The sequence below is a fragment of the Mastomys coucha genome, unplaced genomic scaffold, assembly GCF_008632895.1.
Source record: "Mastomys coucha isolate ucsf_1 unplaced genomic scaffold, UCSF_Mcou_1 pScaffold23, whole genome shotgun sequence".
Lineage (NCBI taxonomy): Eukaryota > Metazoa > Chordata > Mammalia > Rodentia > Muridae > Mastomys > Mastomys coucha.
In genome coordinates this window covers 15,537,912-15,564,739 of record NW_022196906.1, presented here as the reverse complement: position 1 = coordinate 15,564,739, position 26,828 = coordinate 15,537,912, and the positions used below count along the sequence as shown (strand labels likewise).

At 49.0% G+C, this 26,828-nt stretch overlaps 2 protein-coding genes across 21 annotated transcripts in view; both read right to left on the bottom strand.

Moving 5' to 3' along the window:
• Positions 1 to 1,016: 1,016 nt before the first annotated feature.
• On the bottom strand, positions 1,017 to 8,511 carry Qtrt1 (queuine tRNA-ribosyltransferase catalytic subunit 1). Of its 3 annotated transcripts, none has more exons than XM_031345196.1 (10): positions 8,445 to 8,511; positions 7,998 to 8,066; positions 7,767 to 7,905; positions 3,794 to 3,872; positions 3,571 to 3,686; positions 2,388 to 2,526; positions 1,983 to 2,058; positions 1,796 to 1,905; positions 1,631 to 1,718; positions 1,017 to 1,279 (listed from the first exon to the last, which is right to left on the bottom strand). In XM_031345196.1, exons 1-10 carry the CDS (start codon positions 8,499 to 8,501, stop codon positions 1,127 to 1,129), a joined length of 1,026 nt encoding a protein of 341 aa, XP_031201056.1. In that variant the 5' UTR covers positions 8,502 to 8,511; the 3' UTR covers positions 1,017 to 1,126. The 3 variants fall into 3 exon arrangements, with proteins under 3 accessions (XP_031201056.1, XP_031201055.1, XP_031201054.1); XM_031345195.1 differs by having other exon boundaries at positions 8,211 to 8,510; XM_031345194.1 differs by having other exon boundaries at positions 7,998 to 8,510.
• Positions 8,512 to 15,240: 6,729 nt separating this feature from the next.
• Positions 15,241 to 26,828, bottom strand: part of Ilf3 (interleukin enhancer binding factor 3) — a 38,718-nt gene continuing 27,130 nt past the window's right edge. For 5 of the 18 annotated variants that reach the window (XM_031346142.1, XM_031346146.1, XM_031346149.1 and 2 more), the window contains 14 exons: positions 26,425 to 26,520; positions 25,597 to 25,708; positions 25,071 to 25,168; positions 24,408 to 24,519; positions 24,212 to 24,322; positions 23,032 to 23,231; positions 22,566 to 22,733; positions 21,268 to 21,405; positions 20,930 to 21,106; positions 20,681 to 20,837; positions 20,508 to 20,561; positions 17,051 to 17,413; positions 16,336 to 16,467; positions 15,677 to 15,813 (listed from right to left, as the gene is read on the bottom strand). In XM_031346142.1, coding sequence (XP_031202002.1) covers positions 15,677 to 15,813; positions 16,336 to 16,467; positions 17,051 to 17,413; positions 20,508 to 20,561; positions 20,681 to 20,837; positions 20,930 to 21,106; positions 21,268 to 21,405; positions 22,566 to 22,733; positions 23,032 to 23,231; positions 24,212 to 24,322; positions 24,408 to 24,519; positions 25,071 to 25,168; positions 25,597 to 25,708; positions 26,425 to 26,520 — 2,055 coding nt within the window. Of the gene's footprint in view, positions 15,814 to 16,335; positions 16,468 to 17,050; positions 17,414 to 18,726; positions 20,069 to 20,507; positions 20,562 to 20,680; positions 20,838 to 20,929; positions 21,107 to 21,267; positions 21,406 to 22,565; positions 22,734 to 23,031; positions 23,232 to 24,211; positions 24,323 to 24,407; positions 24,520 to 25,070; positions 25,169 to 25,596; positions 25,709 to 26,424; positions 26,521 to 26,828 lie in introns of those variants that run through there. The other 13 variants (XM_031346147.1, XM_031346151.1, XM_031346157.1 and 10 more) reach the window with 11 other exon arrangements.

Genomic DNA, 26,828 nt, shown 5'->3' with positions numbered 1-26,828 from the left:
GGACACACACTAATTGTACACAGAAGGAGTTGGCTGAATAGTATGTGGAAACTGTAAAAAAAAAAAAAAAAAAAAAAAAAAGTATAGGGTTGAGTTATGTGAGTCTGTGGGATCAGTATTTGTCTGTGATGCCCTGGGTTTCATCCAGCACATGAACCAGGTGTGGTGGTACACACCTATGATCCCAGCCATAGGTAGCAGTGGGCAGGATGGTGGTAGAGATTCCACCCTCAAGAATATAACAAGTTGTCTGATGGATGGTTCATGCTTTAGATCCCAGTACTGGGGAGGCAGAGACAGGCATATCTCTGTGAGTTCAAGACTAACCTGGTCTACATTAAGAGTTATTAGGCCAGCTGAGGCTGGTTAGAACCTGTCTCAAGAAGAAAAGCAAATAGTGACAGAGGAATCATAGGTGAGGGGCAGAGAATACTCAGGCATGCTTGGCCTTGGGTTTGATCCCTGTCACATGCCATGGTGTGATCATCTGCTAATTCACATCTATTATTAAGGACAGTACAGAGTGCTATGCAGAGCCAAGCATGTGCCTACAGAGTTAAGAGTAGAGCAGAGGGCTAGAGCGAAGGCTCAGTGGTTAAGAGCACTGACTGCTCTTCCGAAGGTCCTGAGTTCAAATCCCAGCAACCAAATGGTAGCTCACAACCATCCAATAACAAGATCTGACACCCTCTTCCGGCGTGTCTGAAGACAGCAACAGTGTACTCATATACATACAATAAAGAAATAGAGACTAGAGCAGAAAGGCAAGCTGCCACTCTCTATTGGTGACCTTGGGCGAAGTTGCTTTCTCTCCCTGGGCCGGATAGGCACCTGACAACCAGGGAAGAATAGCTGGAAGATTCTGACCTCGAGAAAGCGTCCGCAGTCTGAAACTACATTCCAAAGCAGGGCTATGCCCAGTGCTTCCCAGTTACCCCATGGTTGCTATGACTACTTTTTGTTTGTTTGTTTTCATTGAGAGTCTTTAAAAAAAAAAAAGACAGGCAGCCTCCACAAGAAGTTAAACAAGATCTTAAATGAAATCAAAAAGTAGTAACAAAATCTTTCGTAAAAAAAGGATCCTTCAGTATTCCCCATCCCCCAGTGTCCTTCCCCGGCAACTAGGTCATGTGAGTGTGATTCCCACAGAGGCCAGTGCTTCAGTGGCCCAGGCAGGATAGAGGCTGCGGTCACCATACATGGTGCGCATGAAGTTTCGTACGAAGTCAGGAAAGCGCTGTTCCAAGATGCTGTTGCGTACGGCGCTCAGGAGCTGCAGCTGCAGGGCAGGGGATGAGCATCAGCTTGGGTGTGAGCTACCAGCAGTCCCAAAAGCACCCCCAAGACACCTGGTATGCAGAGTCTCAACCATATCACAAACCCAAGTCAAAGGGAGCCACCTTAGAGGGCCTCACCCACACCACACCCTCTAGATGAATCTCACCCACAGGGCCCTTATGGCACAGACTCTATACCCCCAAAGGAGCCCCACTGTGCCTCGGACCCACACCTTCAAATAAAAAGGAGCCATGTTGCCTCCCTAAGATAGCCTCACCCCACTCCACCCCAAGATCCAAGGCTCTTCCTGCCCCAGAGCCCCATGGCCCCGCCCCACACTTGTCCAGGTCACCTGATAGGCAATGTTGTGCACAGTCAGATGGTGTAGTGCTGTAGTGTTGTCGCTGTGCAGCAGGGCATGCAGGAAGGCTCGGCTGTGCCTGTGGATCACACAGTTGGTGACTGCACACCGCCTGAGCCCTCTCCCCCTCTCCAATCCCCAACTTCTGAGACATACGTTTGGCACGTGGGACAGGGACACTCAGAGTTTATGGGGCTGAAATCCTTGGCATACTGCTTCTTCTTCAACTGAAGGTTCCCAGTGGGCACAAGGGCAGACCCAAAGCGCTGGGGACAAGGAAAGTCAAGGTCACAAGAGGTACGCACTCCTAGGCCTGCCTTTCAGACCCCTGCCCGGGACTCACCGCTGTCCGTGTGGGGTATACACAGTCGAACATGTCACATCCAAGAGCCACACAAACCACCAAGTCAGTGGCATAGCTGGGTGCAGTCATGGGAGAAAGGGAGAATCAGAGTCCACCTGAAGAGAGAGCTTCCCAGGCCTCCCTCCATCCTCCCTCCAAGAAGAGCCAAGTGTGCTCTTCTGTCTGTTTCTGTACTTCTACTGTGTTTCACATAGCCTAGGCTAGCCTTATACCCCCTACATAGCTGAGGATACCCCAGAACACTGTTTACTCCAGGGAGTGGCTTATGTGACCACTTCATTAGCTCCCTGGCAACACTATACTCTTCTTCCCATAAGGATACATCAAAAGGGAAGGGGGACCCACGCCAGGGCTCAGGGTTCTTTCTCCTCTGCCCCAACATACCCAACCCCCATCAGGTATCGAGGCTTGTCCTTAGGCAGCATGGAGGTGCTCAATGCTACCATCTTCCAGAACTGCGCCTTGCTCTCTCCTCCACTCAGACCTCCAATAGCGAAACCCGGCACATTTCTCTTGGTCATCTCTGAAAGGACAGATGACCTCAGCTTAGGATTTTGTGACATTATAAAAGGTTAAAATGTGCTACTGTCACAAAGCTCAATTCCTTTGGTATAATACAACATTGCACTAATTTCCCATAAAACAAGACCTTGAGACAAGCATTTAGATACACACCCTGGAATCCCAACAGCCCAGGAGGCTGAGGCAGGAGAATCAGGAACTCAAGGCCACCCTGAACTACATGACTGTGACTGGGTCATTAGTGTCCCATTGTGCAGGAAGCCCTGGGTCCCAGCTCAGCAACACATCATTCGAGTGTGGTGATGCATGCCAGTGATCTCAGCACTCAGATGTGGAGGCAGGAGGATCCAAAGTACAGGATCATCCTCTGCTACACAGGAAAGTCCAGACCAGCCTGGGCTACACGGAAGCCTGTCATAAGTCAATGTAATATTTCAACAGATCTGTGAGAAGAGCCAGCAAGAGGGCAAAGGCACTTGCTGCCATGCCTACTGATCTGAGTCTCCCCTCCCAGAATCCACGTGGTGGAAGGAGAAACCTGACCTCCATACTCACACTGGGAGGGAGAATGGGAGAAGACAGACAGACAGAGGATGATCAAATCAGAAAATGACTATCCGGGCTGGAAAGATGGCTCAGTGGGTAAGAGCACTGATTGTTCTTCCAAAAGTCCTGAGTTCAATTCCCAGCAACTACATGGTGGCTCACAACCATCTGTAATGAAATCGGATCCCTTCTTCTGGTGCGTCTGAAGACAGCTACAGTGTACTTTTTTATAACAATAAATAAATCTTTGGGCTGGAGCAAACAGGGTTGACCAGAGGAGCAAAAGTCCTAAATTCAATTCCCAACAACCAGATGAAGGCTCACAACTATCTGTACAGCTACAGTGTGTACTCATATACATAAAATAAATAAATCTTTTAAAAAAAAATGACTATCCAACCTAGGATCAGTATTTGGCTCCATTTTCTAGACCTGCCCTATGGCCACAGCATCATTCTATACCTGGACCAGCCCCACCCTTGCCAGTACCTGACTCTACCTTTCAGGCAAGTGGTCCGAAGATCAGCATTCAGTCCACCCTGGATGATGGCAAAGAGATTCTGCTTGTCCTGATGCTTATGAGCTGCGATGCATCTGTCCAGCCATCGGACTGACCTGCAGGAACGTCTCTGGTCACAGAACCTCAAGTGGCTAGAAAGGATGACAGGAGCCCACATCCTCCCCATGCCCCACCCCACTCCCTTTCATAAGCTGGCACACACCTGTGCATGGCCTCCTCCACTAGAGGGCCTGTCACGGTGCTGCTCACCACATGGTCCAACTGCATGATGATGTCAGAGCCTAGGGGTGAGAGGGCGCTCTGGTGAGGAAGAGGATGCAGAGGACCCTCCCAGGGACTACCCCTGTAACCATCCTAATACGTATGGCTGCACAGAAGCTAGGGAACGCCTTGTTTTCTTTTGTACAAATAACTTCATAGACCAGTGAGATAGATCAGCAGGCAAACATGCCTTCCTCCAAGCCTGACTCCCCAAGTTCAATACCCAGGACCCACATGGTGGAAGGAGGGAACCAATCCCTGCACACTGTCACTAAGGATCCCAGGCTGTTTTCCAGCTCCCAACCCTCTACCCCTCCTGTGCAAGGACCTATTGAAATGATGTGCCTCAGTGAGTATAGCGGTGGTCTAGCATACACAAGGCCACAGACTCCATCCTCAGAACTGCATACGAAGTGGGTGTGTCTCTGTCCCAGCATCAGGAGGTGGAAGCAGAGGAATCAAGAGTTTAAGGTTAGTCGGGCAGGCCGGGCGGTCGTGGGGCACACCTTTAATCCCAGCACTTGGGAGGCAGTGGATTTCTGAGTTCAATGCCAGCCTGATCTACAGAGTGAGTTCCAGGATAGGTAGGGCTACACAGAGAAACCCTGTCTCGAAAGCAAAAAAAAAAAAAAAAAAAAGGTTAGCCATGCAGTGGCACATGCCTTTAATCCCAGCACTTGGGAGGCAGAGGCAGGTAGATTTCTGAGTTCAAGACCAGCCTGGTCTACAGAATGAGTTCCAGGACAGCCAGAGAAACCCTGCCTTGAAAAACTTAAGAAAAAAAAAAGTTTAAGGTTGGAGGTTACTGGTTAGAAGTGCTGATTGCTCTTCCAGAGAACATGGCTCTGTTCCCAGAACCCACATGACAGCTCACAACCAGTATCAGAGAATCTGATGCCCTCTTCTAGCCTCTGTGTCACATGTGTTACAGAGATATACATACAGGCAAAACACCTACATAAAATAAATAAAACCAAATAGCTAGACATAGTTGGTGCACACATTTAATCAGAAAAAAGGCAGGAGGAGCTCTGAGTTCAAGGCCAATCTAGTCTACGTAGCAAGATCTAGGGCAGCCAAGGCTATATGGTAAGACTCAGTTGTTAGATTTCCAATGCAGGACCCCTAACCCTAACTCTGTTAATATGCAGGCAATTCCACTGGCCTGCTCTCAGAGACCTGGCAATTGCTAAAGTTATCACCTGCCAGACCAGGTGCACAGGGTGTGTGCAGCAGATAACAAGACTCGCCACCTACCATAGCATTCCATCCCTCTCCCCACCCCTGCCTCATTCCCTCCATCCCCCTCTGTGCTCCCCCTCTCTGTCTCCCTGTTAGAGAATACACTACCACCCCCAAAGAGCTGCCTTCCAATAAATCTGCTTTTATATTTTAAACTCAGCTTGAACTGGCTTATTTCATCAGTGGAGAAAACCTATTATCTGTCTCAAATCCAATAAAAAATAAATACCATCTTTAAAAATGTATTTTTTAGAAAAATAGAATTCAAGGTCATTCTTGGCTCCTAGAGTTTGAGGGCAGTCTGCACCCTCTGAGACCCTGCTTGAGACAAGATGGAGCAAGGACTGGCACCAGGGCTGACCTCTGCGTCCTGCTCTTGTTCTATGGCAGGAGAGCATACACCCATACAAATAAACCACAGCCACCCTTAGCACGATGCTTCCTGCTAACGATTCTGAAACCCAAAGACTTCACACAATGAAAGGACAAGACTCCGCAGCAGAACCCTGGCTCGGCATGTGTAAGGACCTGGCTTATAGGCCCGGCTTAGAGAGAGAAAGAGAGAGAGAGAGAGAGAGAGAGAGAGAGAGATGATTCGATAAAAGGGTAGATAGATAGACAGATGATACAGATAGACAGGGTGATAGACAGACAGATGCAGGGCTAAAGGATGAATAGGTATACTGACTATCCCAGTCTAAAGTCATCTGGTTTGATTTCCTAGATCAGATCGGCTGGTGGCCACATATCTGTGAGAGACTGTCATATGAGAGGGCCCAGCCATCCATGAGCAATACTATCTCTAGGCAAGTGATGCTGGACTAAATAAAAAAGCTTTGGGCTGAAGCTTGGGCTTTGTGGTTAAGAGCAATCACTGTTCTTCCAGATGACCCAGACTTGGTTCCCAGCACCCAGGTTAAGACAACACTGCCTGTAACTTCAGGTCTCGAAAATCTACTCCTTCTGGCCTCCTCTGATGCCTGTACTCACATGTACATACAAACACATGACTTAAAACAATAAAAACAAATCTGAATAGAAACTAGCTCACTAAGCATGAGCCTGTGAGCAAGCTCATGTGCAGCGTTCCTCCATTGCTTCTGCTCCAGGGTCCTGCTTCGGCTCCTTCAACGATCAACTGTAACCAGGAAGTATAAACCCAATAAAAATCAACCCTTTCCTCCTCAACTGGCTTAGTCAGGCTGTTTTATCACAGTGGCAGGAAGAATCCAAAACATAGACAGAGGGCTTTTGATCAGAACCAGGTCTAGTGAGAAGTAAAGGCCAGGTTGAGCAACAAAATTTCATTCTCTCTCAAAAAACAAACAAAAATGAAACAAAACGAAACAAAAGGCAGAGCCCGGTGTGCCTGAGCATGCATGTTACCCTAGCAGGAAACAAGAGAGTCAGTTGTGAGCTTCAGTACACCCAGCATGGTACAGAGAGAGCCTGTATTTAGACACAAGAACTAGGGCCAGAGCTCAGAGCTCTAGCAGATTAGCATGGGACTCTGTGGTAGACCACCTGCCTAAAAATCCCTCGATGAGGGGCTCTATGTAAGATGATATAAACCCTTTCCTCCCTCTACAGGTTGTCTTTGGTCATGGTATTATCACAGCAACCTTATCCTGCTGTCAGAAGATATAGGGCCCCAGGGCAGCTGTCACCCAAGCTGTCCTGGCTCCACTTAGCATAACACCACAGGTTTCATAAAAAGGCTTTAGGATAAAGCCCATGCCCAGCACCTGAGACACCAGACATAGAGCCCCCGACAGATCTTCCTACTGGGATGTACAGAAGTGGGAAAGACTTGGAGCTTATGTTCCAACTGTCCTGGACTGTAGATGTAGCTCAATGAATAGAGTACTCGTGTAATATACAAAAAGCCGTGGGTCTGATTCCCAGCTCAGTATAAAACTAGGCATGGTGGTATTTGGCTGTAATCCCACTTCTCTGGAGGTGGTCAGGAGAGGGTCCAGGGTTCAAAGTCAACCTCAGTTAAAGAGAGAGTGAGGTCCAGGCCAGCATAGACTATGTAGGTCTCTGTCTCAAAAAAATAAAACAAAGTAAAAGAAACTACATAGATGGAAATAAGGGGTCCAAAGCCTGCCTATCTCATCTTGTTGCCACTAATATTTTATTAAATTCAATTTGTCACTAAGAACACTAATAGCTGGGTGTGGTGGCCAACCTGTCTTTAATGCCAGCACTCCATAGGAGAGGCAAAAGCAGGTATACTTCTGTGTTTGAGGCCAGCCTGGGCTGAAGCTACAAAATAATAAACAATAAGTAAATAATAAAATACATACACATAAAAGAAACCAATAAATAAAAAGGGATGACTCCATATCCAGTACTGTGCTGTCAGGAAATGGGGACAGCTCCTTAACAGTGTAACCCAAGCAGGCCTGGAAGTAGCAACAAATTTTCCGTTAGCTAGGCAGCCAGCACATGCTTTTTGGTTTTTTGTTTGTTTTTTTTAATGTGTTTATTTCGTTTTGCTTTCTGTGGTGAGGATCTAGTCCAGGACATTGGCAAAGCACTCTGAGTGCTTAACTGAGGCACATGCCCAACACAGTAAAAAGTCCAAATTCAAAACCGTCCCAAACCAACCTTAGCTTTTGAAGCCCCGTCTAAGCTACAGACAACTTGAAGGGGCGGCGCCCTCTTACCCAGAGCATTCTGGATCTCCACCGACCTCTCTGGGCTCAAAAGTGTCTCTTCTCCACCGTAGGGCGAGCGGAAGTGGACTCCCTCCTCCGTCACCTCGGACAGGGAGAAGAGGGACACCATCTGGAAGCCGCCGCTATCCTGTAGAGACCCCGCAGCGAAACTTGTCAGGAGATCAAGACTGGGGACCTCTCACCTCCACGCACTGCCCGAGGGCGGCAACCCCAACTCACCGTCAGCAGATTGTGGGGCCAGTTCATGAAGCCGTGAAGACCCTGGGCTTTCTGGATCAGCTCCGGACCCTGTGATGGGGAGAAAGTTAGGCGGCAGCCCCACGGCCAGGCCTGGGTGAGCCCCAGCACTGCGCGTTGCTCAGCTGACTTTTCCAGAGGCATGTCCCGGCTAGGCGGCCCCCTTGCCGCCCACCCCAGATCGAATCCACACACCGGCCTCAGCCCCAGATGGTAGGTGTTGCCCAAGCAGATGCGGCAGCCCAGGGTGTCCAGCTGCTCCGCGGTGATACCCTTCATGGTGGCCTGTGTACCCACAGGCATGAACACAGGGGTGGCTACTGTTCCATGCGGCAGCCGCAGTTCACCCGCCCGAGCTCCGGAGCGACTGCACTCAGCGACAAGCCGCATGATCCGTGGAGCGGACTCAAGCGAACCTGAGCTACCTACCGCCGCCATTTTCAGTCCTGGAACCACGTGGGCTGAGACCACAGCGGACAGCGCCATGTTGTCCCGAATCACGTGATCTGGGAGCTGTCGGAAACCATAGCAACTGACGCCTACACCCTTCACTTTCTTGGGTGTGCTACATCCAGATCCCACGGCTGCCACTTTTCCTCTATAATGAAAGCGGTTCTAAGGCCCAGTGCTGTGGCTCAGCGAGTGAAGATACATGGCGCCAAGCCCAATGACCTGAGCCTCTGGGACCACAAGACAGCCATTCAAATTCGCATAGGCAGACATACAATAAATATTTTAAAACGCTCCAAGACATGTTTTTCTGCTGCATAAAATACAACGGCCCGATATGATGACTCATCAGGAATCCCAAGATTTCGGGGGCTGACGAAAAAGGATTATGTGGAGTTGGAGATCGACACAGCACAGTGAGTTTCCTGCCAGCTTTGGCGACCGAGAGATCCGAGCTCACAAAACGGAAATTAAAAAAAAAAAAAAAAAAAAAAAAAAAGAGCCAAGCATGTTATTGCACTCCTTTGATTCGGGAAGGCAGAGGCAGGTGGACCTCTCTGAGTCTGAGGCTAGCCTAGTCTATATAGCAAGCTCCAGGACAGTTAGGGCTATATTGTGAGCTGCCTGAAAAACAACAAAAAGGACACTGTAGGGCACTACTCCAATCCCAGCACTTGGGAGGTAAAGACAATAAGACAATAGGGTTAAGAGTTCAAAACCATCCTCTACCATACAGTGATTTCAAGGCCAGCCTTAAAAAAAAAAAAAAACCCACAAACAAACAAACAAACAAAAAAAAGGGTATACTGGAGAGATGGCTCAGCAGTTAAGAGCACTGAAAGCTCTTTCAGAGGGGAACTGGATTCAATTCCCAGCACCCACGTGGCAGCTCACAACTGTCTGTAATGCCAAGATCTGACACCCTCACATGGACATACATGCTGGCAAAACATCAATACATAAAATTGTTTTTTAAGCCGGGCAGTGGTGGCACATGCCTTTAATCCCAGCACTTGGGAGGCAGAGGCAGGTGGATTTCTGAGTTCGAGGCCAGCCTGGTCTACAGAGTGAGATCCAAGACAGCCAGGGCTACACAGAGAAACCCTGTCTTGAAAAAAAAAAAATTTAAACATCGGCTACACAGAGAAACCATCTTGAAAAAACCAAAATAAATAAAAAATCAAAATAGGGCCGGGTGGTGGTGGCGCATGCCTTTAATCCCAGCACTTGGGAGGCAGAGGCAGGTGGATTTCTGAGTTCGAGGCCAGCCTGGTCTACAGAGTGAGCTCCAGGACAGCCAAGGCTACACAGAGAAACCCTGTCTTGAAAAAACCCACCACCAACAAAAAAAATCAAAATAGGGGCTGAGTTAGCAGATAAGAGCACATCCCCAGAGGACATGGGATTCCTAGCACATACAGCTTCCTTATATAGCTCCAGTTCCCGGGGATCTGATGTCCTCCTCTGACCAGGCAGGTAGATGGTGCTACACACACATTCAGGCAAAATTCTCACATACACAAAATAAATCTTTTTTAAAAAGAGCTTCCTAGCATGTACAAGGCTCTGGATTGAGTCCTCTGCACACATACTCACAGAGCATAAAGATGGATGTATTTATGTCTTCACACGTGTAGTCCTTAACACTAGTCTCTGTCATTCTGTTTCATTTATTAAGGACCCAGAGCATGTAGTCAGGTGCTCAATATACAGTCTCAGTCATTTTTTGTCAAAGGATTCCTATCATTACAAAAAGAAACCCGAAGCCCAGAAACTTGACCCTCACCATTACTTTATTCAATAAGGTGTGTGTGGGGGGGTGTACACTCAAGTGTCCCGACTGCTCTGGCCAAGTGATTTTCTATCAATATAAACGGTATCTGTCACCTCTGCCGGCAGAGGGCAACATTGTCCCACAACATTCCCAGTGAGTGGCTATGCAGAACCCACTATCATGGGCAGAGGTACTGGGTAGAATCTGAGAGTCTCTTGCAGTGATAAAGGGTAAATAATACCAATTTCCAGAGGTTATAAGGGGTGAGCTTAGTCAGAAGGCCTCAAACCACCAAGCCTGAGTGACACTCAGTGATACAACACTTTCTCAGCCATAGTCAAAGCCCTTGTGCTTGTGAGCAGAGGCCAAAAGGATGGCTAATAACCTGCTCTGTTGCTCTCCACTTGAATCCCGAGGCAGTCTCTCACAGAAGATGAAAGATGTGTGGCAGTCTACAAGCCCCAGTGATCCTCATCTCTTCGACCACTCCATCACACAGTGCTGGTGTTACAGGTCAGAGCCCTGCTTTAGAATGTTTACATTTATGCGTGTGGGTGTAAATGTCAGCGTGGATATCCCACACACTTGACACAGCATCCATGTGGAAGTCATAGGACAACTTCCAGGGGTCTGTGCTTTATGGTCCTAGGAAATCAAATCTAGGCTGTCATCTTTATGCATTTATTCAGCTCCCTATGCCCCATGACAGCTATTTAAAAATTGTGTGTTTTACCTACATGAACATTTATGTCCTGAATGCATCCTGGAGTTACAATTGTGACCTATCATTCTGGGACTAGAACTGCTGAGCTTTCTCTCCAGTCCTGTATTGGTTATTTTTTTGAGACAACCTCTCATACAGTTCATACTGACCTCAAATTCACTACTTCGCTGAGGTTGATCCTCTTGCTTTTTGGTCAAGGCAGGATTTCTTTGGGTAGTCAGTCCAATCTGTCCAGGAACTCACTCTGTAGACCAGGCAGGCCTCAAAGTCAAGAAATCTGTCTGCCATTGCCTACCAAGTGCTGGGATTAAAGGCGTGTGCCACCACCTTTAAGTGTTAGCTCTACCACCATAGAAGTTGGCAATTTGGTGGGTTGAGGCAGGATTTTACTCTGTAGACGATGCTGTCCTGGAAGGATGCAGTCCAGGCTGGCCTCTCACAGCAATCTCCCTGCCCCAGTCTCCATGATTCAAGATTTTAGGTATAAGCTACTACAGCCAGCTTTGATGTCCACATTCTTCTCTCTGCTGTTTTCAAGACAAGGTTTCAAGGTGTAGCCCTGGCTATCCTAGTACTCATTCTGTAGACGAGGCTGGCCTCTGCCTTGAACTCAGAGATCCACCTGCCATCACTGGGTTTATTGACAGGGTCTCAGCATGTAGCCCACCTGCCTCTGCCTCCTGGGTGATGGCATTAAAGGCCTGTGCCCCCATCCCTAGCACCCTATGCTACTGATTCATCCATTAGGCTAGGCTAGCTTGCAAGTAAACACAAAGGGTCTGTCTCTGCCTCCCAGTATCGGGGTCAAAGAGGAAGATCATTGCCATGGTCCGACGTGTGCTAGGGCTCTACTCAGGACCTTGTGATTGAATGGTCAGTTTTATGTACTGACCTTTTCCACCCCTGGAGTAGAATTCTCTGGGTCTAGACTTTTATTCCTTTCCTTTCTCCTTTTAGTGTTTTATAGCCTATTCTGGCCTCAAGAATCTTGTGCTCAAGTGAACTCATTTACCTTCAATGGTTCAGAAACACAGAAACAAGGACTGGGCCTGGTAGAGGGCCCCCAAGCTTAAAGTAAGACCTGAAGGTTGGTGCTGAGACTGGATAGGGTTCTCCAAGCTGCAAGAACAAGAGAAGGAAGAGTACCAGGGCATTTAAGCAGTGAATTTCAAGAGTGGCTGGTGGGACTGAGGGGAAAGGATGGAAGGCAAATGTCACTGCAAGAAGCTGTGAGAGGCTGGATTGGAGGATGTAGGCTTTGCCATTGGGGTATGCGTGGGAGTAGTAGTCTAATGCCATCAGTGGGAGAGCTGGGAACTCCACTTCAGCACAAAAGACAGCACCAGGTTAGCTGCCAGGAGATTGGAGAAGCCACTGCACATACAATAGGCTGAGAGCACACTGCCCTCAGAAGCTTGGGGACTCGATGAGAAATCTGGCTGAGTTCCCAGCATGGCACAAAGTCCAGGAGTTACCTAGGAAATCCTGAGGGGACTAGATTGAAAGGGGTGTGCCAAAACTCTGCCTAGGAGCTTTCCATGCACTTATATTTTCTGTCTAGTCATAGGTAGCTTGTACTCTCAGTGTTCTCTTACCCAGAGGTCCTTCGGCTATCCATGGAACCCTCTAAACAGAGATTAGGTGGCTGGCATGAGAGAGCAGAGGTCTGGTGTCTAGACAGGCAGGCAGGGACTAGATAGAATTCTGGGTATAGATAGAAGCTGAGAACTGTAAAATTAGAGTTTTAGACCTAGTGGTAAAATGGTGGTTTAAGGACCATGGATTTGGGTGGGTACTGTAGGAGGCTCTAGACCCTTTAAGCTCGGTTAGTTAAGCCAGGGTACAGCTGCCCCATCACAACCTAGAATGCCTGTATGCCACAACAGCTGGGCTTGGATGTCATTTTTTGGGAAAAGGCCTGGGGCAAGGAGTCATAATCACTGTAGCTCTTAAGATCCCACTTCACAGCAGTAGTACAGGCCTTTTCCTTTCAAAAGGCCCACCTCTGAGTTCTTCAAACCTCTTTAAGTCTCCTTAAAGTCCTAAAGACTTTCAATTTCAGAACATTGAAGAATTTCAGCACTTCCTGGCCTACAATCTCGTCTCACAATGCCACTGACCTTGCTCCATAACTCAAAAGGATTATCCAGGTCTTCCCAAGTCAGAACCCTCAACTGACCCATCCTATTGCCCTCAGGACAAGGGTTATAACCCCAGGCCTGGCATTTGGTGAGCCCCACTTACCAGTCACACTTCTCATCATCCCCTCTGCATATAAGTTTCAATCCTTGTCCACCTTATTGTTCCTCTGCCCAGGATACTCTCTCCCCCCTCTCTGACCCTAACCTCCTTCTGGCCCAACTGAGGCCTGGAAGCTCAATGACTGTAAAGAGTGAGCAGTACCAACACAGGTAGTAGACCCTGAACATGCCTGCCATTAAAGCATATGGTTTAAAAACCAAACAAACAAACAAAACCATGAACAAAGTGTGGCAGCATCTCTCTGTGTATGTCACTGTCTCTCTCCTGGGAAGGGTTGGAGTGAACCCTGTACCCAAACCTCCATTGGGACTTGCCTTATCTCCAGTTCTCAGCATGTCAAGTACACAATTAGACTTGAGGTCTCATCTAGACTGGATGTACAGCTGCAGATGGGAAAAGCACTGTGGTGAGCTTTGGGACAGAGACCATCAAGTAGATGGTAAGCTGGCAGATGAGAATGGATGCAGCCCATGCACTGCTTCAACTAAATGGAAGCCCCAGGCCTGCATTCCTCCCTTTACAGAGTCCAGAGGTGGCCTTTAGTCACTCATTTCCAGCCTGGAAGGCTTCCTGCCCTCTGACAAGTGTTACCACTCAAGAGAAGTTTGCACTTGGAACCCAGGCCCCAACCCCAAGCACCTTATCATCAGATGGGCATCTAAATCTAGTTATCAGAAGAGGCAAGGCTCCTTGCCCCTTCCTGCTGAGGCTCCTGGTGACCTCTGAAGACAGAGGACATGAGAGACACCATCCAAAGCAACCTGGAGTGTATACATCATAAACCAGCTCCTGTCTACTTACTACTGGCTGGGGGAGGAGCATCAGCTCTCCAGGTCAGCTTCCTGGGGCTGGAGAGCAACTGCCAGGAAGCCTCCCATCAGGTATGCACAGGCCAAGGGCCAGCAACAGATCTCTATGTTCAGGGGACAAGCAAGCTACAACTTCCTGAAGCCAGTTTCCTAGGTTGATGAGTTCAGACTCACCAGGGGTGGTATGTGCAATCGACTGCTGTTGATTGAGTGTCCACTGACAAATTTAGTGTGGTAGGTAAGCAACATCACCCAGAGCTGCTGGAGGGGAGAGCCAGCTTGGCAGAGGGTGTAGTTGCTGTTCTGGTCTTCAGAGGAGTTCTAAAGGTCCTGGGCTTCACAATTCCTCGCTCAGGCTATGATCTCACTAAGGCACCCTTTGCCCCTTTCTCACAACAGAAGAGAGCAATTTTTCATGGCTGCCTTGTTGCATGGAGGCAGGAGCCTGAGTACCGCAAACACCTGAGTAACTTGTTACTTGTGTGGGAAGCCGAAGGACGGCTGATAGGAGGCTGGATATCCTCTAGACCCTCTGCAGGTAGGGTCACAGGTGAGAAGACCTTCCCTGGTGAAGATGCAACATCATCTGCACTGTATGAGCAGTATGAGGCATGTCCCAAGGCACTCTCTCCAGGCAACATTGGCTTCTGGCAGCATCCCTCCCCACCCTGGTATAGAACATCACCCGGAGAGCAAAGACCACTGACAGTGACAACCACTGCCCTTGGGCACTCACAAGTTTCAGTCCTATCTCTTGAATTTTCATAGCACCTCCAGGCAGGACAGAAACTGGGAGCCCTTATCCGGCCCTCCCCCGCAGTTTTCCAACTGAGTTTACAGTCTGCTCAAACCTGGGTGTGGTAATGTACCCCCTCCCCTGTCCCTGACATCCACTTGGGAGGCTGAAGTAGGAGGAGGAGTTCTGCAAGTTTGAGACTGCTGGGGTCCCATAGCGTGAATGAGGACTTAGAGAACCAACACCATCCAAACAGAGAAGACAGCAGAAGGCCTGCAGATGGACTCTCGCTAGTAAACATAGTCTTCTCTGACCTGCTCCCTCTTGCATGGCTGGGGGTCAGACACCCAGGCCTGAGACAGGCACTGCTTTGTTTTTCTTTTATTTATCTACATTCAGCGGAATTCAAATGTACTGTCTGAATGATCCAGACGTTAAAAAAAAAAAAAACCAAAAAAAAAAAAAACCACTGTTTTTTAAAATAATATTTTCACTTATAAAACTGAAACACTAAGCATTAAAATAATGAAAGCTTATTTAACTCACTTCACAAAAAGCATTAACAGATCATGTATCCCTTCTGCAACTATTTAAAGACACCCAATGGAACTCAAACTGGGCATAAACAGACAGAGGGATACCACACGGCAAGAACTCAGAACACTACTCAGACAAGGTGTAATGGTAACTAACAAACCACTGAAGACACGGAGTCCAAAACACAGCTAAATAGGGGTCACGGCACGGGTCCCAGGGACCACCACACCTCACAGCGTGGCAATGTCAGCAACGTGGACGGGTGGGCACTGGCCCAAGTGGACATGGCAACTGGTGATGTGTAGACTCAATCTCCCGAGACAAGTTGGAGGCAGAGGTGCAGAAGGTTGAGAGGGGCATCCTGGGCCTTTATCTGTACTGGTAGTTCATGCTGTGCTCTGTGTTCCGACTGTAGCCACCTTGTGAGGACTGGTAGGAGCTGGCAGGGCCACTGTAGCTCTGGCTGGACCCAGGGGAGCTGTAGTTTGACTGTGATGAGTAGCCTCCTGCAAGATGAAAGTGGCTTAGAGGACAGAACTGTACGCTGAGGTGGCAGCCTCCTGCTTTGTCATACAGGCCTATCACTCACTGCTATCATGAGAAGTGGGATAAGCCTCTAGGGACTGATGTCAAGTGTTGACTTTCTGACCAGAGAAAGGAGCCACAGAGCTCAGTTCAGTCCCCTCTGACACAAGTGGCTCTTTAAATTTGGTACCAACATTTAAGAACTTGAGCTAGGTGTGGTAGTAACCTAAGTAATCATAAGGCAGAGGCAGGTAGATCTCTGGTGAGCTTGAGGCCAGCCTGGTCTACAGAGCTACACAAAAAAACAGGTGGAAGGGTGGAGTTGGGCAACTTGAGGTCTCTGGCTTCTCAAGACTGAGTAGTAGGTGTGGGCCAGAGCCCAGGCTCCCCAGCCCCAAAGCACAGTCGCCTGCAGTTGCCAGTATAGCCTCAGGCCCAATGCATTCCTATCAAGTCCTGTGCCCTCTAAAGCCTCCAACCCAGCCCACCCCTTGTGGGCCCACCTTGTTTGCCTTGGTATGAAGAGCTGCCTCCGGAGCCTGTGCTATAGCCTCCATGTGAGCCCGTGTTGTAGGATGATGACCCGCTGGAGCCATAGCTGTTCCCTCCACTCCGGCCTCCACTCCCACTATAGTCTGAGGAAAAGAAATCAGTGTGATTAGGGTCTGAGCCAAGGATAACTGAGATAAGCAAGGGCCTTAGTGGCAGGCCCTGTCAGTCTCCCTGCCCTGGGTCAGACTTGTAACCCAATCTGAAGTCCCTCTGTCTCACCTCACTCTTCTTCCCTAAGACACATGCTTTCTCATTCCCAACCATCTGCACCACTTATTTAGTCCTCAGTCCGGCTAATGGCTGCTCTTCTGTCATGCGGACAAACTCATGCCTACACAACACTACTGGGCAACAGTGCACGTAAGGTCCTGAGACCCATGCATGAGGATGGTTCATTGAGAAGCTGGATATAACCTTAAGAAGTCCCAGGATGTCGACAGCCTTGCAACTTCTACCCTGGGTAACTAGCCATAGCTAGAGGACAGAGGCCTCAGCCAGAGGTGGAAGCAGGGAAGAAACTTATAGCCAAGGAGAGGCTTTCAGGTTTCTCCCCTCCTCCCACCCTCTCAGAGCCAAGAGGCTATGAAATCAAGACCTCACAGTTCCTGGCTAGAGCTGGGCTTCTTGCCATCCCCAACCAGGAAGTGGACCTGGAGGTCAACTCACTGAATTTGCTGTCGTAGCTGTAGTCAGAGCCCCCACCACCACCAGGGGAGCTGTAAGAGTTGGAGTAGGAGTAGCTGCCCTGCCCATGGCCGTAGCCTTTCTGCTTGCCCTGTGGCGTGCCGTAGCTGCTGTACTGGCTCTGGTTGTAAGGCTGCTGCTGGCCCTGGTGGGACTGGTAGCCCGAGCTGTAGGAGGGTTTCTGCTGGCCCCCATGCAGCGGCTTCTTTCCAGCATGTTTCGGGGGTACTGATGAGTTGTAGCTGTCTCCTTGGTAGTAGGAGCTGTAGCTGGATGAGCCACCACCTCCCCCGCTGCCTCCACCACCGGCATTCCCAGAATGCCCTCCATTGCTGTAGAACTGACCTAGACAGGGAAGCAGCAGATTAGACGGATGGTCCCAGGGTGAGGGCTGGGAGGGGAGGAAGGCAGCAGTCATGGGCCCTGAAGGCTGGCCCGCAGCCTACTGCTCAGAGCAGCGAGAAAAAGATCGGAGCACAAGGCTCTGCTGGTCAAGGCAGCCTGGCTTAAGCCAGCCCAGCCTTCAGCTCCACTCACCCTCAGCTGATGACAAGGGGTCTTTGCCAAGCAGCAGCACGACAGCAGCTTTGCAGATGTCAACATTACAATGAGATGGGCTCCGAGCGTGGATGACATTCAGGACTAGCTGACGGCTACCCAGATGTCCCCAACGGTGACAGGAAAAGCAAAGCACCCAGAAGCAGTAAGCCACCCCATTCCCCTCCGTGCAGGAAATGAACTCAGCAGGTATCAGCCTTGGGGACCCCGGGAGGAGATGCCTGGCCATGGCCACCGTGGTTCTTCAGACCAGGTGCTCTAAGACAGTGATTTGAGGCCCAGACACTTGCCAAGCTTCCTTCCTTCCTCCTTCCTGTGAAAAACACAGGACTGCGAGCACAAAATGGGAAGGCAAGCACAGGCTATGATACAATGTCTGATGGGTCTCAGTGGAGCCAGCATTGTGGCTGGCCAATAGTCTCCGGCCACCACTTCTGATCACTGGGTTTGTCAATATGCTCTCTATTGGAGATTTTGGTGGAATGACATGGGCTGGGCTGGGCCATGGCATCACTTCATCCCCACTGAAGAAGGGAGTTCCCATCTCCAGGTAGGCTCAAGGGAAGCCAGTGCTCAACAGGGGCTTTGGAGTTCCTAGAAGCCTGGATTCCCACAGTAGGTGTCTCAGCATGCAGACCTTTAAGCTCAATCAACCCCATCAAGCCCTACTAGACAGGTAGAAGGGAAAAGGGATACTCCCACAAAGCCTGTCCTTCCTTCCTAGGTTCAAAACTAAGGGTACCACACCTTCCCTTAGCCCCCTCATGGATGCATATCTCACGCCCATGCTAATGCTCCCCCAGCTACCAGCACAAGCACCAAGAGAGGCAATACCCCTGTGCAAGCCTCCTTTAGACAGGTCTCTCCCACCCCATCACAAAGCCACAACACTGCAGGAGGAAGTGTTCCACAATGCAAGAAAGCAAACAAATGGAGGCTCAGTGAGGATACTGGGAAGCCGAGGGCTCCATCACTCCCCACTCCCCAACCCCACCCCAGCACCTCCTCTAAGCCCCTGCCCTGGCTTCCCCAGGGTCCTATGCTGAGCAACTGAGCTGTCTGCCTGAAGCCAGGCATGAATGAAGACTCAAGTACGGAGGGCTCATTACTTTAACATGTATTCATTTAAAAAATAATAGTAATAAGGAAGGGTAGGTCTTCAACGTCATTCAGAACTATTTCCTGGTATAAAAAGACATTATTTGCCAACAATTAACTTTCTAAAAAATAAAAATAAAATAAAATACATCATGCAAAATCTTAGAAAGTTTCACTGACTTTTCAAACCTTGGGGAACAAATCACACAGTAACCATTTTGACCACTTTTTGCCTGAATAAACGTCAAATCTTGCAAGTCAAGGCAGGGGCAGTTCTACAGCAAAGACTGCAGAGCAGGAGCCTAACCACAGTATCATAAAACTCCCCACTAAAAAGAAGGGACTCTGTACTTTTACACACTGGGACAAATTTCTAGGCACACAGATTCAGTGTCTGTGTGCCAGGCAGTGTAGACTGTGGTGGGGCCAAAGCTGGGGAAAAAAAAACTCTGTGGATGTGTCAGGCTCTTCCAGCTTGTTTTTTAAAGCCCCATTGTGAAAAAGAAAACAAAGCCAAACCCAATTCAGATCGCTGATGTTGCTTGCGATCAGGACTTGCAAAATTTTTCGTTATTCCCTCCTCTCAAGCCTGTCTCATTTTTCACACAAGTAACGGAAGCAAAGTTTTGATGCCTTTGCGAGTTCACACTCTATAAAGCAGCCACAGAACCTCCTCACCCCAAGGACCCACCAGAGCATTTACAAAGGTGGGAGGCCATGCTCTACACAGTACACAGTCCTGGCCATCCCAGAGATTTACATGCTCATTAAAAAGGCAAGAAAGGAGTCAGCTGCTGTGGATTCACATGTGCTGAAACAGTTTCATCACTGCCAAAGGCATCAACCATATGTGAAAACTTGTGAAAAAGTTAAAAATGCATACAAAACCTGCTGTAAATTAAGACAAAGGTAGAGTAAAACGTGCCATTATCTGTCTCTTTAAATAAAAGAATGCTTTCCATAAAAAGCAAAGATGGGCTTTTGCCTTGATGCTGAACAACGCTGGCTCTAGAATTCTGTGCAAGGCTGCACACACACACACACACAAAAAATCTCTGAGAAAAGGGTTTTTCCACTTAGTGTGAACTTCGAAATGACCAAGTTCAAAGGCAAATTCATGATAGAAACTGCCATTGTCTTAAGTCTGCAGGCTAACAGTTTCAGACAGGCTGCGGTGGAAAGCCACGGTTGAGAACCCCAGTGAAGCACAGGGACACAGCACGGACACTTTGGGTTTTGGAGTTGGAGGAAATTGGAGTAAAAAGTTGATTTTGTGTCAATACTTTTAGACGCTCTAGGAAGCCCCAAAATCATGATAGCCGTAGCAGTCTGTGAAAAAGTCACCTACAAAAGGGGGAGACAGAGCAGAGAGAAGAAATTAGAATTCTTTTGAAAAAGGGCACAGAGCGCCACATTTGAAATTCAGGTTTTAGATTTCTCTGCTCGTGTGACCCCCCAATGAAGGCTCCTTCTCAAGACAAGAGCGGTGCACGGGCAGGAAGGCGCATTCTCAAAGACTGGTGCTTAAAGCAGAGAAATTTAAAATGCCGACTTCAAAGGAACTTAAGTGGTACACAAGGGTGTCTTAGCATTAAAATTGTCAAGGACACATTTTGGGGACAGGGAGGTGGGGGGCTTGAGGGCCAGCTAACCTAATCACCGCAAAAAGGTACGGCTGGTGGCCCTGGGCCTCAGAGATGCTGAGGCCAGCACCCTACCCTAATCAGACCCAGACTATGCTGCCGCAGCTTCCCAAGTGTAGACACAGGAAGTGCACACTTACTGTAGCCTGCTGTGGCCGAATTGCTGCTGTACCCATAGCTTCCATATCCAGCACCTGCAAAAGGACAGACAGGTTACAGGGTAGACATGCACCCACGCTGCGCCTTCCAAGGAAAGGTACACAATCATTCTTGGAGTAAGCCAGTAGGTGACATGAAAAAGGAGGTCCCTCACCAGCATTCATGTAGCCTCCTCCATGGTTGGCGCCACCAAATCCTCGACCCCGTCCTCGCCCTCGGATGTTACCTCCTCGACCTCGACCTCGGATGTTGGGAGGTGGGGGCACTTCGTTATGCATGGGGCCTCCCATGCCAAAGCTAGGGTTGTGTGGCTGAAAGAGAATGCAGAGGAATGGGGTTCACCCCAACCTCAGATCATCCAAATTCCCACCCATAGTCAGAGGGGTCAAAGGTAACTCCTCACCTTGGCAGCAAATTTGGGTCCACCTCGGACAGGTACAGGCGTTCTTTTCTTCTTGTTGGCTTCAAGAGCAAGAGGGGCATCAGGGAAAAGCTTTTCTAATGCGGCAAGTGCAGCATAAGCCTTTGCCACCTTTTTATTTGAACCAGCACCTTGAAACTTCTGTCCGTCCACCTCAACCTGTAGAAAACCACACTGTATGGAGGCTGGAACTAACCCAGCACCTCCTCCAGGGTGAGGGCCTAACTCAAAGCCTTTCTGGAGAGGACCAGGCCTCCCCCCAGAGCACTTCTTTCCCAGGAAGCTCAGACTTGCCTCTAGCCACCCACCTGCTTACTCACCTCCATAACAAACCGTTTGTCATGGCTGCCCCCTGTCTCAGAAATGAGCTCATATTTGAGGCCGCGTCTCTTCTCATTAAGCTCCATAACGGGGTTCTTGCCATGCTTAGTCAAAATCGGCCCCTGCTGTTTGACGCCCTCAGGGAAAGCACAAACAAACAAACAAAACCCACTAAATTAGATTTGGGAGTTTCACCACCCAGTCACTGGCTAAGCCCTCTCACTTGAACCCCTAACTGGATCTGGACCCCTACTGTATGCCAGCTGACAAGTCTCAGTGAGACAGCACCTCCACCCATGTCACTCTAGCCCCCTGGGTATAGGGGTTCTGGGCTGCATGACTCCCATGGCCTCCTGTGCAGGTGACTTGCCGAAGATCTGGCAGGTTAAGTCCAACCTTTTGGTATTGCAAAATATTACTAAATGCCAAGTTCTCACACAAGGACAAGCAAGATAAGTCAATAGGTAAAGGGTAAAGATGCTTGCCACAAAGCCTGATGATCCAACTCAGTCTCTGGAACTCACACAGTAGAAAACAGACTTCTAGAAGTTATGACCCTTAGATATGTGCTTTATGGATGCTTAGGTCCTCATATGTGTACACAAACAATAGTGAATATAAGAAAAAGATTATTGCCAGGCAGTGATGGCTCACGCCTTTAATCCCAGCACTTGGGAGGCAGAGACGGGTGGATTTCAGAGTTCGAGGCTAGCCTGGTCTACTGAGTGAGTTCGAGGACAGCCAGGGCTATACAGAGAAACCCTGTCTGGAAAAGCCAAAAAAAAAAAAAAAAAAAAAAAAAAAAAAAAGAAAGAAAGAAAGAAAGAAGAAAAAAGGAAAGAGTTTATTGTATTAAAAAGGGAAAACAAGGTTCAGGAACTAAACTAACTCAGTTTTAAAGCACTGGCTGTTCTCCAGGAGACCCACATTCAGTTCCCAGCACCTACATGGTGGCTCATAACCTTTTTAAAATTCAGTTCTGAGGGATGAGAGCACTGCACACATATTGTGCGACTGCACACACACACACAGATATACATACATAAGAGATAAAATGAAGGGGGGGACAGTTTAAGCCTGAGAACCAGGTATCCCAGTTATAAAAACCTAAAAACTGCAAAATAATCTCCAGACTGTGTGAAGTGATTTTGGGATTTCACACTGGGCTACAGGATAGATGAGCCTGGCTCTGTTCTGCATGTAAGGACTAGTGACCGCCAGCTCTGTCCTGGCCATAGGTTATTTCTAGCACCCACCATGCATGCAGCGCCATCTCTAGCACCCACCAGAGGCTCACCTCAGTAGTGGCATCTGAAGGGAAGACAGAACTGGGGTTGGAGACAGCTTCCACCACAGGGGGTGGGGCCACTACTGCTGGCTTCCCATCTGACTCCTCAGCAGAGTCCTCCCCCTTGCTGGAGTCTCTGCCTTCAGCGCCTGTTGGCAAGCCCATGTCCTGTAACACCTGTGGAGCAGACAGACCCGGGGCTCAGGTAAGGAAGGCTTGTAAGGAACCACCTACACAGGTCCTTCTCATACTCCACAGAGCTTCCTAGGGGAGCTTGCAGCACAATCCCAGCTACCTTTTTTCTTTCAGTTCCTCGGGTTATCTCTGAATGTATGATGGATGTGACTTGTCAAATGACCCAAACATCTAACCACCTAAATTTTATGCCCTTTCTGAGATGTATGCTGTAAGCCTGAGAAACTTGAGGCCAAAGTGGAAAGTGCATTTCTGTTAGGAAAGGAGGACCCACACTCACCTTCACGGCTACATGAAGCTTGGCGGTCTTTTTAGATGGCCCTGAGGCCTCAAAGGTACTGCCATCTACCTCCACAGACATGGTGAAGATGGGAGCATGAACAGGACCTGTCTGGGAGATTAGCTTGTACTGCAGCCCTGGCTTCAGCTGGTTTAACCTCATCAGGGCATTCATAGCTTGGGGAGGCTCGGCCTTCTCCTCTAAGAAGAGAACAAGGCAAGATGAGAGGAAACTTCCAGAGCCCAGAAAAGGCAAAGCCTAGAGACTTCTAGAACCCTCTGTGGCAGGTGTGACTCATCTCTCTGCATCTGTCACATAAATTGGCAAGAAAGGTTCATTCTCACTTTCTACCTCAGTTTAGACTTGAAGTCATGGCAGTTCTCTCACCTTACTCTCATGGGTGCTGAGATTATAGATGTGGGCCACCAAACCAAGGCATTAGTTTTTTACAATAGTTAAAAGGGCAGCCCAGTCTCCATAGCCAGGCCAAGGCCAATAGCTACACAACAGAGACCATGTTTCAAAAAAAAAAAAAAAAATTAATCAAGAGCTGGGAAAGATGGCTAAGAGGTCAAAGAGCCTACAGTTGTGAATGAAGAAGGCCTGAAGGGTTCAGATCTTGAGAACTCACGGAAAGGCAGACGAACAGCCTGTGATCTCTGTACTCCTGTGGCTAGACAGGAGATGAAAATCCAAAAATTCCCAGAAACTACATGGCACAATTAGCCTGGCCTCATCAGCAACAAACAATAAAGACACCCTGTCTAAAACAAGGTGGAAGGCAGACACCCAAGTTTGTCTTCTAACCTACACAAGGATACCATGACACAAGCACATTCTCACCTATACAATAAATTTCAAAATATACAGAGATTAAAAAAAAAAATTAAGCTGGGCAGTGGTGGTAATGCCTTTCATCACAGCCCTCAGGAGGCAGATGCAAACAGACCTCTGAGTTCAAGGGCTACAGAGAAACCCCGCTTCAAACAAAACAAAACAAAACAAAACAACCTCCCCCCCCAAACCCACAATGAATGAATAAAGTAATGAAGGCTTTAAATATGTTTTTTTAAAAAAAGCAAAGCAAAAATAAAAGCACTTTACTCCTAACTTCCATCGCATAGTAACTGGGGCAGATGAAGGAAGGGCAGTACCCACAAACCAGGGCACACACCCGCACCTTTCTTCTGGATCTTCTTCTTCTTTTTGCTGGGAGACTTCTCCTCCCCATCCTCTTCCATAGGGCGTTTCATGGGTGTGATGGCATAGGTGGTGCTGGGGGGAATTTGAACTGAAAAGGAGACCAAGTGAAAGCAGCTGAGATATGCAAACGGCACTCTAGAGAGAACCTGTCATCAATGTCTGTGTATCCTTACCAATGTAGTCCACCGGGTTCTCGTTCTTTGGTTTCTTGGGCATTTTGGAAGGCAGGGGGTCCATTCCCAGTACTTTATGGAGTTGACCAAAGGCAGCAAGCCGCAGAGCATGCTATAGAAGGGAAGAAAGTCTGACTCTGCTGCCTCATGCTGTAGTGACTGTGTGTGTGTTTACTAATGCCTTCTGAGATGGGGCAGGAGCTGGAGGGCTACTAACAGTCTCCCCTAGGTTATCAAGGGGTCCCCTGACAGCCAGGGCAGGGCCTGACAGCTCGGGCCCAGCCTTGCTGTGGGGGAGGGCCAGCCTGTGACCACCCCCCTCAAGATGAGTACAGGAAACCCCAACCTGGAGCTGGTTGCCACATGGAGTCAGGTGGTAGATCCACAGGGGAAGAGTCCCACTGCAAAGCTGTTGCCCACTGCCCTTGCTGTGCCAACATGGCACACAATCAGGGTGGAAGGCAGACAACAATCACATGTGACGCCAGAACAAAGAAACAGCCCAGATTGGAGCACCCTGTATCAGAGACACCATGCCTTTGCCTTGGTCCCCAACCTGAGCCTATGATCCAGGGGCTGCCTTTCAAATGCCCAGTAATGGAACTGGGAGCCAGTGAGTGCAGACTGGGTAAGGGCTCATGTTGGCAATGGCGACGACTATACCTGCGCACTCTGTGTGATATCTTCCCGTTGCTGTCTGTCTAGATGCCCAATAGCATCAGTGGCTTCTTTTTCACAAGGGTCATAAATGCCAGAACCATCTGAAGGCAGGAAACAAGGAAGATATGCAGAGGATTATCTCTTGTCGTCTCATAAGAGTTGTTGGCTGAAGGAACCAGGTGTATTACCCCCCCGCACCCCATCCACACCCAGCTCTGGAAAACACACCGAGCTCGGTGACCCACTTGGCATCCAGCCCTTGACAGAAATAAATCACGTGTGTCTCAGAGCAAGAAAGTCACGTGGGAGTGGGTCACCACTGGCCCCGGGTCCGCCCTCTGATTCATGGCTGCGGACCCGGCACAGGGCTGGATATGATGGTGCAAGAGGGTAGTCACATGCCTTGGCCCTAGCAGGGGGACATGGAGCTGCTATAGCCCTAACCCAGTCAGTGGACCAGTGAGGCAGTGGCTATAAGGCCTTCATCCCTGTCCTTTTCCCTGTCCCTTGAAAATCACAAGGCCCCAACCTGGCATTACGATGCCGGATGCCAGGCACTCCAGCACTCTCCGCAGGGCTTCACCAGCACCCATTGGCCTATTGGCAGTGCCGATGGACTTCTCACACAGCAGCTCCAGAGGCTAAAAGGCAAGAAGTACAATGAGCTTCCAGCTGCAGAAGGTGACACCCCAGGAAGCTCTAATACTAGGCGAGAGAGGCTAAGGAGTCCCAAGAACCAAAGCTAGCCAGTGAGGTGAAAGTCCAACATCAGACCTCTAGGCAGGGGCTAATAAGATTTTCACAGGAACAGTATAGGGGCCAAGGAACAACACTGAGGACCTAAGTGGGTAATTATGCTTAAAATGTAACCACTAGAAAGGATGTTCTTTTTTTGTTTGTTTGTTTTTCGAGACAGGGTTTGTCTGTGTAGCCCTGGCTGTCCTGGAACTCACTCTGTAGACCAGGCTGGCCTCGAACTCAGAAATCCACCTGCCTCTGCCTCCCAGGTGCTGGGATTAAAGGCATGTACCACCACTGCCCAGCCAGAAAAGATGTTCTTAATGGCAGGCTGTTAAGAAACAGGCAGTTGGCAGAATAGGCCTCAGGCCCTTGTTGGCAAGAAGTTCAAGGATACTTGCACACCTATCCTTAGGTGAGTCACAGCAGACTGCCCAGCCAGCTCCCACCTCCTGTCTGAACAATGCCCCTCACAGAATGCCTAGTCTTGCTTTGATTCCCAACCCAAGGTATAACTGATCACAACAGCAGCAGCCACCCAAGCCAACAGCCACAAAGCTATGTGAAGGCTACACTCTGAAAGGGCCTTACCCCACCCCTAGTCACAAGTGTGTCTTACCCATCCTCTGAGGGGACCCCAGGTGGGCACTCGGGTACACAAGTCCCTTAGGACACGGATGACAATGACACATGACTTCAGCCCATTGGCTCTGGCCTAGAGGAAGAAAGTGCAGACTCTTCATACTCAGGGCACCATGGAGGACACCAGGCAAACATGAACAACTTGAATCTCACGGTGCTGCTTTGCCAAGGGCACACAATTGCAGGGGTACACAGCCACCAAGTATGTGACCACACTCATTGCATATGTGGAAGCCTGTTACCCTTATTGCAAAGCAGCCCATGCTCCACATGAGCCTCCTAGGGGTTGTCAAGTCAAATTGATTGAGGTGTGATCCTTTAGCAGCTGCACACCGCAGGTGCTAACAAGATCGGCACAGCTACAGTCAATGTTATGGACAC

Coding starts and splice junctions, on each gene's coding strand:
- Qtrt1 (XM_031345194.1), bottom strand. CDS start 8,501: ATGGCGCTGTCCGCTGTGGTCTCAGCCCACGTGGTTCCAGGACTGAAA. Junction 3,687..3,793: donor GTGGAGGAGGCCATGCACAG/GTGTGTGCCAGC, acceptor ACGTTCCTGCAG/GTCAGTCCGATGGCTGGACA. Junction 1,719..1,795: donor CCCTGTCCCACGTGCCAAAC/GTATGTCTCAGA, acceptor TGTGATCCACAG/GCACAGCCGAGCCTTCCTGC.